Below are 19,853 nucleotides of genomic sequence, written 5' to 3'. Positions count from 1 at the left end.
CGAAACGCGTTGATGCGATGATTAAATAAACAAGAAAGTTTTTTTACTTCACATTTTGATGCCATGAGTGTTTTCTACAAACCTGCTGTCTGTTTTTCTGGTCAGCACCCGGCGAGTGCCTTTGGAGCGGTGAGTGCCGATTTTACCTGGACTATATTTATATATATATATATATATATATATATATATATATATATATATATATATATATATACATATACACACATATACACACACAAGTGTATAAGTATATAAGTACACACACACAAATATTACAATGTTGGGGGAATAAGGGAACATACAGTATACAGATGTCTGAGAGCAGAATGATAGCCAACAGTCCATCTATTTTAGAGTGTGAAACTGTATATAATTACTGCTGCCTGTCTCTTTTTAGACCAGTATATTTAAGTACATCTGGTGGAAAGATACTCCACATGTATATAACTTTCCTTTGCAATGCTGTCTTAAACTTCAAACACAAATTTTTACACGCAAAAAAAAAAAAACAAACGAAATTCAAGCATTAATGCTGGCGTAGTTAATAAGCAGTATAAAATAATTTAAACTGGGACTTCACAGCAAAAGCACACAGAGTAGGTAACAGCCTATATTAAAAATATTGTTAAAAAAAAAATGTTATAGGATACAAATATAAGAAAATCATGATGTAATCCACTCTATTGTATTGTTGTATACAAGAATACAGGAAAGAATCTAAAAACTATTAAGAAACCATTCCTTTAATAAAAAGGAAAAACATTTATTTATTATAATATATAGCAATTATAGAATATGCTTTATATGAAACATAGGAACACTAATGTAGCAATTCATAGATATATGTGCACCTATGTTATGCAACAGTATAGGTTTGCATAAAGCAGTTCTTCCAGTAATCTGTTAAACTGCACCTTTTCCAGAGCTATTTTGCTTAAAAAAAATGTTTATACCAGGGTTTTTTTAATGCATGCATTTTTGTGTCAGTTTTCCTATTATAGATGTTTTAAATTCAGCACTGCAGAGATGGTAATATTTAGGTTTCTGAGCTAGAAAACAAAGGTCAGATAGATAGGAGGTAGAGGCATCTCTGTTAAACAAATAAGCATTAGCATTTCCCTCCACACTGGACGGGTTGACTTTGATATGACACATATTGAATGAATCATCTGTTTTTCAGGCGCCAAGCAAGATACATCTTAATGCAGACAGGTCGGCGACATGAACCCTAATGGTCCTTATCTTAATCTTGTTTAAAAGCATCTTAGATTTCTATGCAATCTTTTTCACTTTTTGACATTTATTTTCAATGCCTTGTTTTTTTTCAGCTTGAATACACATCAATTGTCCAAGGCCTCTTTGCACTTGAAGTTTTATGTATTGGGCTGATGTTAGATCTAGAATACTAAAACAACGATACTTAATATTATAACACTGCTGATATTGGTAAACATTGTCAGAAAAACACTTTGTGAAATCTGTAAGATTATTCTGTTTCTATTGCTGTTTACTGAAGGTTGCAGCCTGTTACCTGGTTTGCAGATTTTTCTATAATGCTCCTATCAGAGAAGAATACATAATGGAAGGTTGTTGTTTATAATGCAACAACCAATAACTGTTAGGCTGTATAAGATACACCAATTGGCATACTACTTCTTGTCCTTCTCTTGGCACCTCCTATTAGTGCCCACAGTATAACTATTCCTTTACTATAGTAGTAGTTGCAATGATAGACAAACAACAGTAAATAAAAGTCATTTGTGTAGTTGCCCTATTGGCAGCTCATTAGATAGCAATTTAAAATGGTAGCAACAATATACCTTGTTTAATTATCATCATATGACAGTTCTTCTTGGCTCTTCTTCTTATTTGATCTTACAAGGTTGTTGCAGTCTAACTTACATAATAATAAAAATGTATATATGATACAATATGTACATTGTCTCCAAAAATAAAAACACTGCAATTTATGGCCATCTCATATAATATCTGTATGTGCATCTATGCAATGGACATGTATATTTCATGCATGTTTTATAAGCCAAGGTGTGGTAGTATAACATTTTCAGCATATCAGTCTGCGAGTATGAAAAGAAATTGTGAATCCAGATGTAATGTGGCATTAGTGGGCCCAGATTTCTTAACAATGCTAATTGTTTGAAATGAAACAAATTACAATTCTGCTCTGCTATTCCCATAAAGCCCAAAGGCTTGTTTTTCACCTCACAACTTCTCTTATCCAGGAATAAAATATTTTTCAAGAAATGGTTTCAGTTTCATGTTAGGTTTCAATGGAGTCCTATGAAGGAATTACTCTATTGAAACAGCAAAGGAGAAGATTAACATTGAGAAGTGTTATATCATACATTTATCACACATTACATCAGATTTTTTGTTCCTAGATGTAAAACATCAAGCACTTTTAAAAGATCTTTTCCTGCCCGTTAACAGAGTGTATCAATTTCACGCCAGTTACTTTAGAAAGTTGAAGCAATCCCCAGAAGGCTACTGGTGATACAAATCTTGAAAAGGACATCAATAATTCATACAAAGTGCATACCACTGTATTTATCAGTGAGATAACAAGGACATCTGATCTAGAGAAAGCCTAGGTTCAACACAGGGAATGTTGTGATGCTATAAAAATATAAAATGCAAACACCAAATACAGAAGACAGGTACCCTAGTTATATATATTGGCTGCCAATTGGAAGAAACCAAACTTGGGTGCCCTAAGATGATCAACTCTTAAACCCAGCACTTAAATGGATTAAAGGTCAGATAAATAATAATAACACAGATTGAGTTGGTGATAATCCTGCAGTGCAAACAAAAACAAGCAGCTGGATTTTTTTGACATGCTCACTGGCACACAAGGAAAATATTCATAAGCACAGGTAAATATAAAAGCTTTGAGTACAAAACTGCACAATAAAGTCTCTCCGACTCATAACAATGCTTAGATTAGATTACATTTAATACAGATATAAAAAAAACTGGTAAAGCCTGTAAGATGAGGAAGTTTTCAATAAGCACAAAAAACAAAAGCCCGATGGTTAGACATCACAAAAAGCAGTCTTCTGTTGCTGCTTCATTGATTCATATTCCACAATATAAGCACAGGGTGAAACAGAGATGTTACTGTATAATAATACTGTCCTTTCTCAGACACCAGAGAGATCTGAGCAAATCTGAGAATTTCCCTCCTTTGTAATTGTGCTCTATCATCTTGTGCAGCATATGCTGCAAAACTTATACGTGGTATATAGTAGAGTTGGCTTAAGAACAGAGTACAGTTATGGGACCTGTAATCCAGAATGATCAGGACCTAGGGTTTTCCAGATAAGGGGTCTTTCCTTAATTTGGATCTCCATATTTATATTTAATGGTTTAGTAGATTTAGGGGCAGAATTATCAAAATGTGATTTTAAGCGTAATACATAAAAACTCACCCACATTGTATTCATTCTTATGAGATTTTTAGAAGCATACTTATAAATGGGTGAAAGTTAACGTTCAGTATTTGATAAATACACTTCTAAGAAATGCTACAGGAATGAATAGAACATAGGTGAGGTTTTTATGTATTAAGTTCAAAACTCACATTTTGATAATTCTGCCCCTAAGTCTACTAAAAAAATAATTAAACCATTAAATGAACCCAACTGGATTATTTTGCCTGCAGTAAGGGTTAATTACATCCTTAGCTGGGTGTAAGTACAACGTACTGTTTTCTTACTGTAGAAGAAAATATATATTTTTTTAACTTTTAGATTATTTGATTCAAATCGAGTCTATAGGAGGTGACTGTTATTGGGAGCTTTCTGGATAATGGATTTCTAGATAAGGTATCACATACCTGTACCAGTAAACTGCTGGTGCAAAACAGATATTTGACAGAGCACACCGCTCAAGTGATGCCTTCTTCCTGAATAATGTTTTCATTCAATAAGAGCAATAGAGAATAGAACTATAGAACACTATTACTCGACAAGTTAGCTTTAAAGCTTTATTTAAAATAAACTTGCTGCTGACCTTTCTTTTTATAAAAGGGCATAAAGCACCAGTGTTCATCATGGATCTGATAAATAAAACTTAAAATATGCAAAATATATATATATATATATCCTCTATGTTAAGAGTGATGACCTCTTGCTCTTTTGCGTACCTTTCCGTCACTGCACTCTGCAAAGATAAATTTGAGGCCAGTGATTACATTGTGGATGAGAACCCGAACTTTAGCTTCACAAACCAGATTTTTCCCTGTGATGAGCTTAATATCTAAATGTGCCTCATCATATATTAACTGGGAATGGGGATACAACCCCTTGTACCATCCAAGTTTATTTCTTATAGCTGTTATACAAAAAGGCAAAACACAATGTAGATGGCAAAATAAAAGTTCATGTGTGCCGCAGTTGATGGTGCAAAAGTTTTTCATGCGATGTAGCAATACAGTGCTCACAGATAGGAAACTGGCTAATGGATTGTCTGCAGAGAATAGTTAGCAATGGATCAATAATCTATTACTAACGTTATAGTTTATTAATGAACTAAGTATTGACAGAATTGTCTCCATGTTTTAAGATGACAAAAAAACTGCAAATACTGAACATGCAAGATATCTGTTATGCACAGAGATTTATTTTGTCTGCCTGTATGTGTGGTATAAATTTTTCTCTTCTCTGTTACTAGCCAACACACCTCTCTTTCTGTCCACTTTTTCCTTCTACAGAACTATAATAAACTATGCTCTCTTCATTTTGCCCAGCATCACATAAATCACATAGATATTACTTACCAAGAGTATGTGTTCCCATCCGGAATTATGCTATTCATTTAATGTTTTGTTAATTCTGCTTAATAATGTCATAAATACCTTTTCTTTATATTGCCTTGAAAGTTTGTTTTGCATTTAGCACAACATTATTTAAGATAAAAAAAACAATCTGTATTTAAATATTATAATTAGTGCACATGCACAGACTGTGGACCTTGAAAGGTAGAGCCCCAAAAACTCCCGTGTTGTATTACAAAAACAAAAGTTATGCGGTTAAAACCCTTGTGCCTTTCCGAATAGTGCCACTGTTTAAATTCTCATTCTGAATAACAGATTTCCAGATAAGGGATCCCAATACCTGTAGTATGTGCCACTGCATTATCTCATTTTGAAAAACTGGGAGATTAACATAAAAAAAATGAATATAAGCTTCAACTAACGGGGAAAAAGGGACACACACACAAAAAAATAAAGGGAACACAAAAATAAGACATCCTAGATCTGAATAAATGAAATATTCTTATTCTTATTAAATACTTAATTCCTTACATAGTTGAATGTGCTGACAACAAAATCACACAAAAATTATCAATGGAAATCAAATTTATCAACCCATGGAGGTCTGGATTTGGAGTCACATTAAAAATTAAAGTGGAAAAAACACTACAGGCTGATTCAACTTTGATGTAATGTCCTTAAAACAAAATGAGGCTCAGTAGTGTGCGTGGCCTCCACGTGCCTGTATGACCTCCCTACAATGCCTGGGCATGCTCCTGATGAGGTGGCGGATGGTATCCTGAGGGATCTCCTCCCAGACCTGGACTAAAGCATCCACCAACTCCTGGACAGTCTGTGGTGCAAAGTGGCGTTGGTGGATGGAGCGAGACATTATGTCCCAGATGTGCTCAATTGGATTCAGGTCTGGGGAATGGGCGGGCCAGTCCATAGCATCAATGCCTTTGTCTTGCAGGAACTGCTGACACACTCCAGCTGCATGAGGTCTAGTATTGTCTTGCATAAGGAGGAACCCAGAGCCAACCCCACCAGCATATGGTCTCACAAAGGGTCTGAGGATCTCATCTCGGTACCTAATGGCAGTCAGGGTACCTCTGGCGAGCACAATGAGGGCTGTGCGGACCCCCAAAGAAATGCAACCCCACACCATTACTGACCCACTGACAAACCGGTCATGCTGGAGGATGTTACAGGCCACGGCGTCTCCAGACTCTGTCACATGTGCTCAGTGTGAACCTGCTTTCAGCTGTGAAGAGCACAGGGCGCCAGTGGCAAATTTGCCAATCTTGGTATTCTCTAGCAAATACCAAACGTCCTCCATGGTGTAGGGCTGTAAGCACAACCCCCACCTGTGGACGTCGGGCCCTCATACCACCCTCATGGAGTCTGTTTGAACGTTTGAGCAGACACATGCACATTTGTGGCCCGCTGAAGGTCATTTTGCAGGGCTCTGGCAGTGCTCCTCCTGTTCCTCCTAGCACAAAGGCAGAGGTAGCGGTCCAGCTGCTGGGTTGTTGCCCTCCTACGGCCTCCTCCACGTCTCCTGATGTACTGGCCTGTCTCCTGGTAGCACCTTCATGCTCTGGACACTACTCTGACAGACACAGCAAACCTTCTTGCCACAGCTCGCATTGATGTGCCATCCTGGGTGAGCTGCACTACCTGAGCCATTTGTGCGGGTTGTAGACTCCGTCTCATGCTACCACTAAAGTGAAAGCACCGCCAGCACAGCCACCAGCATTCAAAAGTGACCAAAACATCAGCCAGAAAGCATAGGAACTGAGAAGTGGTCTGTAGTCACCACCTGCAGAACCCACTTCTTTGTTGGGGATGTCTTGCTAATTGCCTATAATTTCCACCTGTTGTCTATTCTATTCGCACAACTGTGTGTGAAATTGATTGTCAATCAGTGTTGCTACCTAAGTGGGCAGTTTGATTTCACAGAAGGTTGATTGACTTGGGAGTTTATGAATTATATTTTAATCACTTACCTAAGACCCTCTGTCATCTTTGAAGAATAAAATATCCCAGGAGTTTCACAGGCTATGAACGTGCACTGAAGAGCTTGGTTTCATTCCGAGGTCTGGTTGGTATGGACCATACAGTAAAACAGGCAACTTAATTCTGTTGCACGCGAAAATCTTCAAAGATGGCTGTATGAAAACTCCCATAGTAGATAACCCAGGCCAGTAAAAATAGTACAGGTATGGGACCTGTTATCCAGAATGTTCGGGACCTGGGTTTTTTTCAGATAAGCAGTCTTTCCATAATTCGGATCCCCTACCTTAAGTCTGCTAATAAAATGATTTAAACAGTAATTAAACCCAATAGGATTGTTTTGGCTCCAATAAAGATTAATTATATCTTAGTTGGGACCAGGTACAAGGTACTGTTTTATTACTAGAGAGAAAAAGGAAACCATTTTTAAAAATGTGAATTATTTGATTAAAACAAAGCCTATGGCAGATGGCTTTTCTGTAATTTGGAACTTTCTGGATAATAGGTTTGCGGATAAGGGGTCCGATACCTGTATTTAATATTTTCCTCTCTGCAATCTCAGTATGTAGGACTTTAATAGATTGTAGATTTTGATTGACAATTAGGTCAAATACATTGGTGCATGCTGCCTTTGTCAACTGGGTTGTGAAGAATATTCATTATTTTGGAAACACTACAGAGTTTTTAATACATTATGTTAAGTTTCTTTTTTCCATGAGACAAAGCTTATCTTCAATTTCCATTTTCCAGCTGGTAACCCCTATAAATATTAACTCAATCTCTCTTGAGCTCATAAAAGACACTGCCCTCACAACCAAGGACATGTATACATACTAGGTTACTCAGCAAATGAAAAGACAAAGGTGTGTTATTTGCTACCATGTTTCTTCCTGATGCAGTTAGGGCAGTGGCACACTGGGAGATTAGTAGCCCATGTTAAATCCTCATTACCGCGGGCAACTTATCTCCCCATAATGCCATCCCACTGGCGATTTACATTCTTGCCGGTGGGATGGCATTTAAAGGAGATTAGTCGCCCGCAATAGCAAAGATTTATTCGCCCTTAAAGGAGAAAAAAAGACCTAACCACTAGGGGGGTGCCAAAATGTTAAGCACCCCCCAGTGATTGTAATCAATCACTTACCTGATACCCCAGGTCGGTGCTCCTGTTAGCAGGAGCCCAGGGTCCATTCAACCAAGTTGCTTTTTGTTCTGCTGTACAACTCAGCTGTGGATGCTGCTCTTACAGCACACCTATAGCTGTATCTGTCTACTAACATGTAAAAGGCAATTATAAGTTACCTTAATTGATGCAAGTTTTCACCTTTAAGTAGTCAAGACCTAAGGGCAGATTTATCAAAATGGGAGTTTAGAGCCTAATATATAAACATGTGCTATTTATTTCTATGGGATTTTTAGAAGAGTATTTATCAAATGGTGAGTTGTAACTTACACCTATTGGTAAATACAATTCTAATAATCCCATGGGAATGAATAGAGCGCAGGAGAGTTTTTATGTATTACGTTTTAAACTCACATTTTAATAATAAATCTACCCCCTACTGTTAAAAGGTGTTCTGTACTATGTAAAAAGTTCAAAGAATAAAAAGTCTTGATTAAAAAAAATAAGCATGTCACAATACTAAATTATTAAAAATATAAAACATTAAAAATATAGCCTTTATGTTGTATTTCTAACTAATGATAACAATATTATTCTAAAATATGTATAACATCATGTGTATAACACAACAGAGCATATGCAATTCCCTGACAGAGATATTAACACAGAAAAAGGGAAAGCAAAGGGAACAGTGAATGCCCCAAATTGCTTTATTTTTTATCAGCTTTTCATGCAAAAAAAAAAAAAAAATCTTTACTATTAATAAGTAGCACTATATAAATAAAAATATACATACTATGATTATTAAATGCACTTTAAAAACTTGGCTATAAAAGCAATTCTGTTACAAAAGTATCACAAATTTACACACAATGAAAAAGGATCTGAATTCACAGCATATCCCCCTTTTCTAATACAAATGATATATTTCAGAAAACATGCTCTTCTGGAAAAGCATAGTGAAAGGGAAAAAAAATGGCAATAAAAAATGTTCTGTTGAATGAAAAGAGTCAGCATCTTTAAAGTTTACTTTGGCAACTGCCCAGGTATCGTTCACCGGTTGTTAAAGAGATCTTAAAATGTATCCTTTGCTCCACAGGAAAACCCTTCAATGTCTTGCAACCAAGAAAGAAACATGATCTCAAAATCAGACCAAGAATGAGCCGTAGCAGCAGGTTTTGGACCACAATACAGAATTTACATGTCTAGCCCAATTTAGAAAATAAAAGTCACACTTTTTGGTTTGCAAGAATCTCCGCAGAAAGCCCTACCACGGAACAATGCATACTCAAATATGAAGTCTTATTTTACATTAAGTTACTTGGAAAACTTTCTTTTTATTTAATGCTTTTGAAAGTTCGTCCATTCATTTTTACTCCCTTAAGATGAAATTACTATAAGCTGATACTTCCCAGACATACAGAAAAAAAAACTCTCTTCTGTGTACCGGTGGGTCCAACAACAGCATTCCAGCTGAATGTACGGGGGGGGGGGGGGGGGGGAGTTTGATTAAGTGCTATGCAGCCACTGTTAATCCTCAACAAAGTGTATATGACCAAAACAATGATTTGTCTCCTAATATAACATATACAGGAGCTGATTAAAAGAAACTAATTGTCATCAAGGCCATATGCACTAAAACATTACTATGTTTTTCATTACAGGATAGCAATGTGGTTTTTTTGCTGCAAAATGAAAACATATGACATTATCTGAAACTTATGCATTTGTCACTTAAAGGAGTGGTTCACCTTTAAGCTGTACATTTATTAGTATGTTATAGAATAGCCTATTCTAAGCAACTGTTTTGCTTTCCAGCTTTCAAATGGGGGTCACTGACCCCAACAGCAAAAAAAAACAGTTGGTTTTTGAAACAGCAATTTTATTGATATTGTTTTGTTTTTTTTACTTATCTTATTCAGGCCTCTCCTATTCATTTTCCAGTCTGATTTAAACCACTCCCTTGTTGTTAAGGTAATTTGTACCATAGCAACCAGACAGAGGCTGAAATTCTGAAACTGGAGAGCTGCTAAACAAATTATGCGATAATTATAAAACACAAATAAAAAATGAATTCCCATTCCAAATTGTTAATTCAGAGGTGAAATTTGTATTCAGTAATCATTTCAAAGTTTGGGCATAATTATATAGATATAAGGATGCACTGAATTTGGGATTCAGCCAAGATTTGGCCTTTTTCAGCAGGATTTGGATCTGGCCGAAACCACGTGCCTAGCCAAACCGAATCCGGATCCTTAAAATTACACGATTTTTTGTCACAAACACAGTTGAAAATTTTTTACCAAGTGGTAACCTTGGTGGACTAATTTGCATATGCAAATTAGGATTCAGGTTAAAAAGAACCTTTCACAAAGCATTTGTGGTTCACTAGATCCCAAAATAGTGGATTCATAGCATCCCTATATAGATGAATAAAATGTTCATACGGAAAAATAACTCTTAGATCCAACACTAATTTATTAATATTTGGTATCCGCAAGCTGTATTCTCAAAGGAGAACTATACCCCCCTCAGCTATAAAAGCCCCCTTATCTAGCACTGTCTTGACCCCCCCTCACCTCTCCCTTATCGCATAGTTTCTAACTTTAACAACTGTCCCTATCGCTAACCCCAAGCTAAAACCGCAGAGTAGCGCAGCCGCGTACCTGGCCGACATCTTCTTAGCAACTGAAGACACTTCGGGTCTCTACGTCGATACAAACCCTGCTTGCGCAGTTGGAGGTAGCAGGAAACCTGCTTAAACTGCGCACGCGCAAGCAGGGTCCGTGACGGCGGTTGCAAAGATGATGTCAGCCAGGTACGCGGCTGCGCTACTCTGCTGTTTTAGGTTGGGGTTAGTGATAGGGACAGTTGTTAAAGTTAGAAACTATGCGATGGGGGGGGGGTCAAGGCAGTGCTAGATAAGGGGGCTTATAGCCTGGGGGGTATAGTTCTCCTTTAACTGATGCTAGACTACAACTACCAGTCTGCTCTAACATTTGAATCAGAGGGAGGTGGGGTTTAGCAAAATGCAGACAGACACAGGTTGATGACCTCTGCATTGCAGGGGGAAAAAAAAGTTTACTTTCCAGTTATGAATCTGATACTGCCTTTCTCATCACTTTTTTGGAGATTCATCTTTTTATAGAGACAATAGTATTTCACCTCATCTTAAGAATCCATCACATTGCCTTGGAAAGCACTCAATCTGCCATAGTCAATATGCTCACACCTACTCCAGTTGTCTCTTAAGCTGTCCCTATACTGCCTTCACTAATTCCCAAAAAAATAATGTGCAGTGGGTTAATATTCAGAGTTATGCTTCCCTTTCTAAATCCTTTGCTGCTAAGGGATTTCACACTACATGCATGGAGTATTTTTTACCACTTCTGCTGTTGCTTCTCACATAGATATTTAACTGATGTTTCTGCACTACACACATTATGCTCTATTATATATAGTACATTTTTTTATTAGAATAAATAAGCCTGCCTATCTCTGAGCCAGGGGAGGGTGTTAATGGTGTTTGTAGTAAACTTACGACATGCATATGTCCCTACACTGTATATGACTACACTACACTATTTAATTTTCCACAAACTTGTGCAGTTTATGTGAAAATATAATTGCTACTCTATTTCTAAACAGTTACATGCATTGGTTGAGATTTGTCAGGATAAACACAAAAAAGTGGTTGACTGAAGTTAGAAACCCAATAGCAAATAAAGTACCAGAGACTGGGTGGGTAGGGTAAAAAGGCAAGGCAGAAAATAGACACAGTGAAAAATGTAAGCGGGCAGTGAAATAATAATAATAATAATAATATGTGGGGAGCAGACTACAAAATTGTTGGGGAGGGGGTTGGCTAGCAGGGACCTAGAATTGAAATGCCCCTCTCCCCTGGCCTGCACCAATAAGTTTACAGGCATAAAAGAAGAACATTTTGTATAGTGGGCCCAGAAAATTTAAGTTACTCTTCATGCAGTCCTATATAAAAAGGGTAACTGTTCCTATTGTTTAAAAAAACACTAAATAGTAGTGGGTGCATGATCATTAATTTTAATCATGCCACACAGAAAAATAAGACATTAAGCAAGGAATGTTCCCCAGTAATGGTTGAGGTTGCCTTAAACATGCTAAAAGAAAATGCTATACAACATAAAACTGTGCTCTTCTACACAAGCAAAAACGTACAAACTGTGGTGCACAAAGCAAATTTTACAACTACACATATAGTATAAAAATATTTAACATCTCCGCTTTGGATGCAAAACTGACGTGCAGGGATTAGGAATAGAATGCTTCTTCATGCAAAGCCTATGAGATGAGAGAACATCAGAACATAAATGTTGAGGCAGTTTGGTTTTAATCGCTATTTCCCAATCTGTGGTCTTTAATGGCATCTAGTGGCCATCTAGAAAATCTACATGAAGAGAGAAACTACAGGTTGAGGAAAGCAAATCTGTGGCAATTTCACTGTGAATTCCCTTCAATGAAAGCTATAAATCAATCTAGGCTTTCATTTAATTCTAAATGCAGTTACTTAGTTAGCATTAGCATATTTAAATACCTAATATTTTATTTCTTGTTAAAACTCCTGCAAACTAGACACAAACCGAGTATAATCTACCATATAAAAAAAAGAATGGTATTGAATGATACCATACAACTTTCATGCTCAAAATAAATGCAAAATACAACCACTGAGATCTAATATCCAAAAAGTTGCCTTTTATCAATACACAGTATCAAGCACAACTCTCAGGTTGATTACTAAGACATAACATCCATAAATACATTATTTACACTGTAAAACTGAGTTGAATATTTAATTGAACATTTAAAAAAATCAGTTCATAGTAAGACATAGATACTTTTTGTCATCTCACAAGGGAATAGGCTTGTGGCTTCTGTTATTTATTTTAATGGAAACCAGGTTTCGGCCTGAAATGAGATTTGAGCATTTTCAGGCTAAGAGTTGACAGGTGGTTTCTATTCATATAAAATACAGGAGTCCATATATTTATGTATACTGAGCTAGAATGACTAGGAGAAAGAAAGCAGCATGCATATAAGTAAATATGCAAGTATGAATGTAGCTATGTGCTTTTGTTTACTATACCATACACAGTGGTTTCTGGACAAAATAAACAAGTTATTCTGATCATAGTGTCCCTGTCTGTTGTGTTGTACATGCAAGCCTATTTGGGGCACATGAACACTGTATGGATGGAAAGAGTCCATGAAGCTAAACTACTATGAGGGTCTAATACTGGATGTGTTCAGTAGTACGTATTCAGCAACTGTAAGGATATCAAATGTCTTATCCCTAAGGGCTCATTCTTAATTGCGCTTTTTCATACAGGATTATGGGATTCATGCTTTCGGTGCACCTAGTACTAGCTCTTACTAGACAATATGCACACACTAAGTACATTGCTTATTATACAGCATAGCTGTCCAACAATTCAATTCTGCATAACCAATGATTGAAAAATAAGAAACAAAAATGATGGGTAAAAAACATAATAATACTCATCAGTATCCCTTTGGTAATCTGCAACCAAAGATCATTGCTCTTCGACTGCTTCAATGTGGCTGTGAATAGCCTTTTTTCCCATAGGGTGATGTTCACAGTGGCATAAACAGCATTAGAATGTGATTCATTGTATGGATTGTGTGGGTTATAGGGGTAGGTACAAGGGAAGTCCTTGAACCTACCCCTCCTAAATGCAGGTGTTAAAATTCTAGATACAAGTGTCCCTTGGGAACAGCATTTGGGTGGCTGCAATTTTGAGTTACATTGCACCATGCATTAGTAAATGAATAAATCATACATCCAATCAGTTACTAAATCTGTAACAACTTTTCACACAACAATATTCTCAATTTTCAGTTGCAAACATTGTTTCACATATCTTTGGGAGAACTATACCTTAAAAATGTTCTTCCTTGCTAAATTGGTCTTCAATTTATGGAAAAAGCAGCACAAAAACAGAAAACCAGCATACACAGTCTCCCCTTTTTTAAAAGAAGCCAAGTATTTAGAATCTGTTACATATAATGGAGGTTACCATAATATGGCCTATTTTTAGCACTTTGTTATACAATCAGAAAGACAACTGCCAAAAACAAACTCAAAATGTCTGTTGGAATTAAAAGTTACAAATTCTTAAAATCAGTTCAAATGAACTTTGATGTGTTATGATTTAGATATTCTGTTACATGGACAATGTTTAAAATGGGCCTATGCAGTCAAGGAAAACAAGCAAATTCATAACTAAACAAGTATATAGAAAATTCAGACTATGCTCACAAAATCTAGTAGATCCTTCTTACCTTATAAGATGGCAGAAAGCAGAGTACTCCATGGCTCACAGTCTGGCACACAGAAAGGAGGAGTGCCCCAATCTCATCCTGAAAATCAAATGTCTCTGTATGCTGAAATGTTGCACAAAGCTTTCGACCCTTAGGGCCAGCGCCAACAGTACCAACCCACACCTATAATAGTGAAATATCAAATGTAAGTAAAGAAGAAATCATGAAAAGTCCAAATGAGAGTCCACATTCAGATCTATTTCCTGTAATATTATTTGCATTTGAGAAAATACACAATTATTTTGGATACTGGGCCTTTCCTGCATATACATTTTCAAGTCGGTCAATAAAAAAAATTCTTCAAGAGATGGATCTTTGGCTCGAGTAACAGGGTTATGGTAGTACCTTGGTAAAATGAGGTCAGAAGGCTGGCCTATTCTAGCACATATAGGTATCGGACCCGTTATGCAGAATGCTCGGGACCTGGGTTTTTCCGGATAAGGGGTCTTTCCATAATTCAGATCTCCTACCTTAAGTCTGCTAATAAAATTATTTAAACATTAAATAAACCCAGTGGATGGTTTTGGCTCCAATAAGGATTTATTATAAAATAGTTGGGATCAAGTACTAAGGTACTATTTTATTATTACAGAGAAAAAGGAAACCATTTTAAAAAATGTAAATTATTTGATTAACATGAAGTTTATGGAAGGTTGCCTTTGCGTAATTCGAAACTTTCTGGATAATGGGTTTCCAGATAAGGGGTCCACTATCTGTGGTAAAAAAAATTTAGGCACCCCCCAGTGATTGCAATCGCTTGCCTTTTACCCTGGGCTGGTGCTTCTGTTATGAGAAAACCGCAACAGCCCAGGGTAGCTGCAGCAAGTGTTTCTTCTTCCTTCTGAATCCTGAAGCCAGCATATGTGCAGTAGAGTGAAAAAGGTGGCTTTTCACTCTAAGCGCATGCACAAGCGGCGCAAGGACAGAAGAAGGAAGAGGAGATGCTCATTTGCAGGTACCCTGGGCTGGTGCGGTTTTCTTTTCCCCGATTAAATAACCCCAATAGGATTGTTTTTCTCCACCAATATGATTGCATGCCAATTATGGATCAACTACAATGTACTGTTTTATTACAGACAAAAAGGAAATCATTTGTAAAAATTAGAATTATTTGGATTCTATGGGGGTATATTTATTAAAGAGTGAAGTTAGAGCTAGCTACAGTCCGCCACTCTCCATGCATTTCTATTTCATTTGTATTTATCAAAGGGTGAACATTCACTCATTGATAAATACTCTTTTAAGAATCCCATAAAAATGAATGGAGAGTGGCAAATGTTCACTCTAGTGGACTATGGAAGCTCCAACTTCACTCTTTGATACATACACCCCTATGTGAGATGACCTTCCCATAACTCCCACAGCTTCCTGGATAATGGGTTTCTGAATACCTGCATTGTAGCACTATCAAGTTACTCACCGTTTTACATTAATTTATAACAGGGGTCTTATAATAACAATACAATAATTTAACTAACAAGGGTTTCAGAATAAAAGTGGGTTTAGAAGCTCCAGGGCTTCTAAACCCACTTTTATTCTGAAACCCTTGTTAAGAGTTTACAATCTTAACATAGGCGTCAACCCAGGTGTGCGTCACATATACTTGGTAAGAACATTATTAGGTATATATTTTTGTCACAGCTTGGTCCTCCTTAGAGTACTGATGTTTATTTTGCTATTTATCCAATGTCTTATAGTGTGTGTTGATATAAGTTACTATTACAACAGAAAAATGGGACACAATGGGGCACATTTACTAATCCACGAACGCTCTGAAGGTGTCCGAATGTGTTTTTTTGTAATGATCGGTATTTTGCAATTTTTTTCGTAAATTGTTGTGACTTTTCCGTAACCGTTACGACTTTTTCGTAAATTGTCGCGACTTTTTCGTAGCCATTACGATTTGCGCGAATTGTCGCAACTTTTTCGTAGCCTTCGCGCCGAGTACGAAAGTTTCGGATTCATTCAAGCTACAGTATTGTGACTTTCCTTGGGCCAGGTTGGAGCTGCAGAGTGCCATTGAGTCCTATGGGAGGCTTACAAAATCATGCAAAGTCTGAAAGTTTTGCCCGCCGTTTACGAGCGCTCAATACGAAAAAGTCGCGACAATATACGAGCAAATCGTAACGGCTACGAAAAAGTTGCGACAATTCGCGCAAGTCGTAACGGCTATGAAAAAGTTGCGACAATTTACGAAAAAGTCGTAACGGCGACGAAAAAGATCGCAAAAATTACGAAAAAAAGTCGCAAAATGTTCGTTTTCCAATCCGAATTTTTCCCATTTGGATTTGTATTCGTGGATTAGTAAATCAGCCCCAAAATGTTCCTCCACATTTACTGTATCACTACAACATAGGAAACAACATTTTGTATGGTTAAACCTTTCGCAATAGATAACCTAAAAACTCAGGAGTGTAGGTTGGTACTGTTATTAGGTGCACTGTATAAAAGGGGATCCTACAAAACCTTAGCACCATTAGCTACATTTCTTCTAATATTATTAATCTCAACCATCTTTACAAGTTTGCTTAGTGGATGTGTTTAAGGACTTATGGGTCAAGTAAAGGCAAATACAAAGTTTGCTTCTGCTCTGGAAACCCATTGTAACCAATCGGAAGGAAGCATTTAAAAGACTGGGGTTTGAATTTTACAAGACCTGAATTAAACCGTTCATTTATATGTATAAATGGTATAGATTTAGTGCAAGAAAAATTGCAGCCATAGTGAAGCAGACTCTAGGAGACTACACTCCAATTCTATTTAGATTTTTGCGCATTGACTGGGTAACGTCACAGTAAATCTACAGCACAAAAGAGAGAGAGAGTTCACCTGGGATTTATGAATCACATGGTTTGCCTCAAGCTGTATTGAAAACTTAACACCAAGTTCAGATGAAAACGATCCCATTGGAGATAAAGTGCCTGATGTCAAGACAATAGTGCGAGCATTGCTGCTTAGATCTGAGAAAGCCTGAAATAATAAGTACAGAACAATTACTTCTGCACATTTTACAGAACAAATACAGCTATCACTTGCACATTGGGCACATAAACATACCTATGTTTAAGTAAGGAAATATTTCAGTAACTTAATGGGAAATGCAGCTATAAGAACATGTATACATATAGATGTTTTGTTTAAGTGGCACACTTAAGTTTCTACACACTTTACAGTATATGTGCAGATGTTGATTTTTTAATAAATACCTCATTCAACAGCCAGGAAATATTTCTGGGTTTGCTTTAATTTGCTTTGAACACTACCCAGTACTAGCTGCATTATTTGATGGCTATCTATTCATTGAAATACTATTAACCGAATTCTCTTAAGTTACCATTTTATTAATAACTGTTGACCTATGCACCATTGTTTTAAATGCCTGAACCGTAAAAGAACGTCCTTCTAATTCAGTGTTGTCAACTAGATGCGACTCTCCAAGAAATATGGAGAGCCATTTTCCTGGCCATGGGCTCTATAGGCTTCTGTGCACAAAATCATCCTATCAATATAATCCAGTCTTTGAACATGTAGTAGTAGATCAGTAAGCTACTGCAGAGAAAGAGCTAGACAGTGATGCCATAATGTGTGTACTATAGTGTATTCACACAAGATGTATTTCTTTTAATGTAATACACATTACCACAGCTGGATTCAGACACCAGAAATTCAGAGTGTAAACCATAATCTTTTGTCGAACAGCTCGCCTATTTCTAGGCCTTGCAAAAAATCCATTTTCGTCTGGAATATCTTGTCTGTTTGCCCAGGTGTACGACTGCTGCAGGGCAATTCTATAATCTTCTGCAAACCTGGGCAGTAAGAAAAAAACAATAGAATTTACTCTATGAAAAAGGTCTTTTATATACCAGTGAATTTTCTGCAATTCATAACAAAATTTAGGTATAATTCTTTTTTTTATGTTAAAAACAATGTTAGGTTTCCCAAATTAAAGAGAAAGCTAACAAAGACGTAAACAGCAATCTCAATTAGAGCAAATAAACTAATGGTTAAAAGATCACTGATTATGCTTTTTTTAACTTCACCAATATTTTACTTCCCCTCTGTTCAGAAACTGGATTTCCTCTGTGTCACAAGGCGCAGTAATTAAATTACCATGTATAATCTAGGCCAGAAAATGTTTAGCTTCCCAAGCTTTGTGCAACTAAATGTATAGTGTTGTGGTGCTGCTATATGCATAATAATAATGCATCAGATGAACAAATTGTACATTACTTATAAAGGAGTCCTGCAATCTTTCACAAACCTGTTATTCTGACGAAAGAGGTAGTCCAGAACCAGAAACAGGCCCTTCAAAACCATCTGTGTTTGTGGGCTCAGTGTAGGAATTTTAATTACATTTTCCTGCCCATGGAGCATAGTTATCTTCTCTTCTTTTTCAACCACAGCAGCAAGATTGGCCTGTATTAAAAGTTCAGTTTAGTGTAAGAGCAAGTCAGAGAACTGCACAGCAGAAAAGTAAAATTAAGCAGTTTTCCATCCATATGCCGGCAAAAGTAAATGAAAAAAAATGGAACTAATCTACAATTGTATTGCTTTTGTTACTTTTTATTACTTATCTTTCTATTTAGGTCCTTCTTTGTTCATATTCCTGTCTCTCTTTCACTACTGCCTTGTTGCTAGGTTATATTGGATCCTAGCAACCAGATAGCTGCTGAAATTCCAAAATGGAGAGCTGCTACACAAAAAGCTAAATAATTAAATAACCACAAATAATAAAAAACAAAGACCAAATGCAAACTGTCTCAGAATAGCATTCGTTACATCATACTAAAAGTTAATTTAAAAGGTGAATAACACCTTTAATAATTGGTATGATTAAACTGCAGCAACTCCAAAAATTAGTAAAGGGCTGCATTTACAGATAGGTGGTATACCCCAAACATGTAAAATGAAAATCACAAAATTACTTCTGCAGCTTTACTTTGGACAATGCAAACAGCAACATATATATCTATATATACGTAAAATAATAGAAAGAGTGCTGCATTCACAGGGACTTGATACAAAAGAAAAAGTGTTTTTATTGAAAAAATTCCAACATTATAGGATATGAAATGAAAACTGCAGCAGTCAGTAGAAGACATGGGTAAGGATTATAAAAAAAGCACAAAGTACCTACCTCATAATATATGTGTGTGTAACCTGTGTTTAATGTTTCATTTAATAAGATAGTTAAATAAATAATAGCACACTTACTTTTAGAAGAGGAAATGTTGCATTTGTTATGCCCATGTCATGAAAAATCGCAAGAATTTCTTTACCATTCCACACCTTGCAAGATGCTTCATATTCTCTTTCTACTAGTTGATCAGAACATTCCCTTATCCAGCTGCCAAACAAGTCAGTTACAGGTTAGTAAGAAACATTTTATTGCATAAAACAATGTAACAGTATTTAATTTTTGTGTAGGGATTAGTGCTATAAACAGGGGCATTAATAGTACGTAAAAATGTTGCCATTTAAACCCTCCTTTACGTAAATGGGTTGTTCACATTTGTGTTAACTTTAAATATGATGTAGAGAGTAATATTTGCAACTGGT

The 19,853-nt window shown here is 36.5% G+C and overlaps 1 protein-coding gene across 3 annotated transcripts in view; it reads right to left on the bottom strand.

The window, feature by feature from the left end:
• The window catches only part of brip1 (BRCA1 interacting protein C-terminal helicase 1), a 113,261-nt gene that overhangs the window by 57,730 nt on the left and 35,678 nt on the right, over positions 1-19,853 (bottom strand). For all 3 annotated transcript variants that reach the window (XM_012957440.3, XM_012957441.3, XM_002933838.5), the window contains exons 10-14: positions 19,509-19,641; positions 18,556-18,710; positions 17,935-18,100; positions 17,124-17,264; positions 14,256-14,417 (exon numbers count right to left, since the gene is read on the bottom strand). In XM_012957440.3, the coding sequence (XP_012812894.1) occupies positions 14,256-14,417; positions 17,124-17,264; positions 17,935-18,100; positions 18,556-18,710; positions 19,509-19,641 (757 nt within the window). The remainder of the gene's footprint in view (positions 1-14,255; positions 14,418-17,123; positions 17,265-17,934; positions 18,101-18,555; positions 18,711-19,508; positions 19,642-19,853) is intronic.

Source organism: Xenopus tropicalis, chromosome 2, assembly GCF_000004195.4.
Source record: "Xenopus tropicalis strain Nigerian chromosome 2, UCB_Xtro_10.0, whole genome shotgun sequence".
Lineage (NCBI taxonomy): Eukaryota > Metazoa > Chordata > Amphibia > Anura > Pipidae > Xenopus > Xenopus tropicalis.
This window is presented reverse-complemented; position numbering and strand designations above follow the sequence as displayed.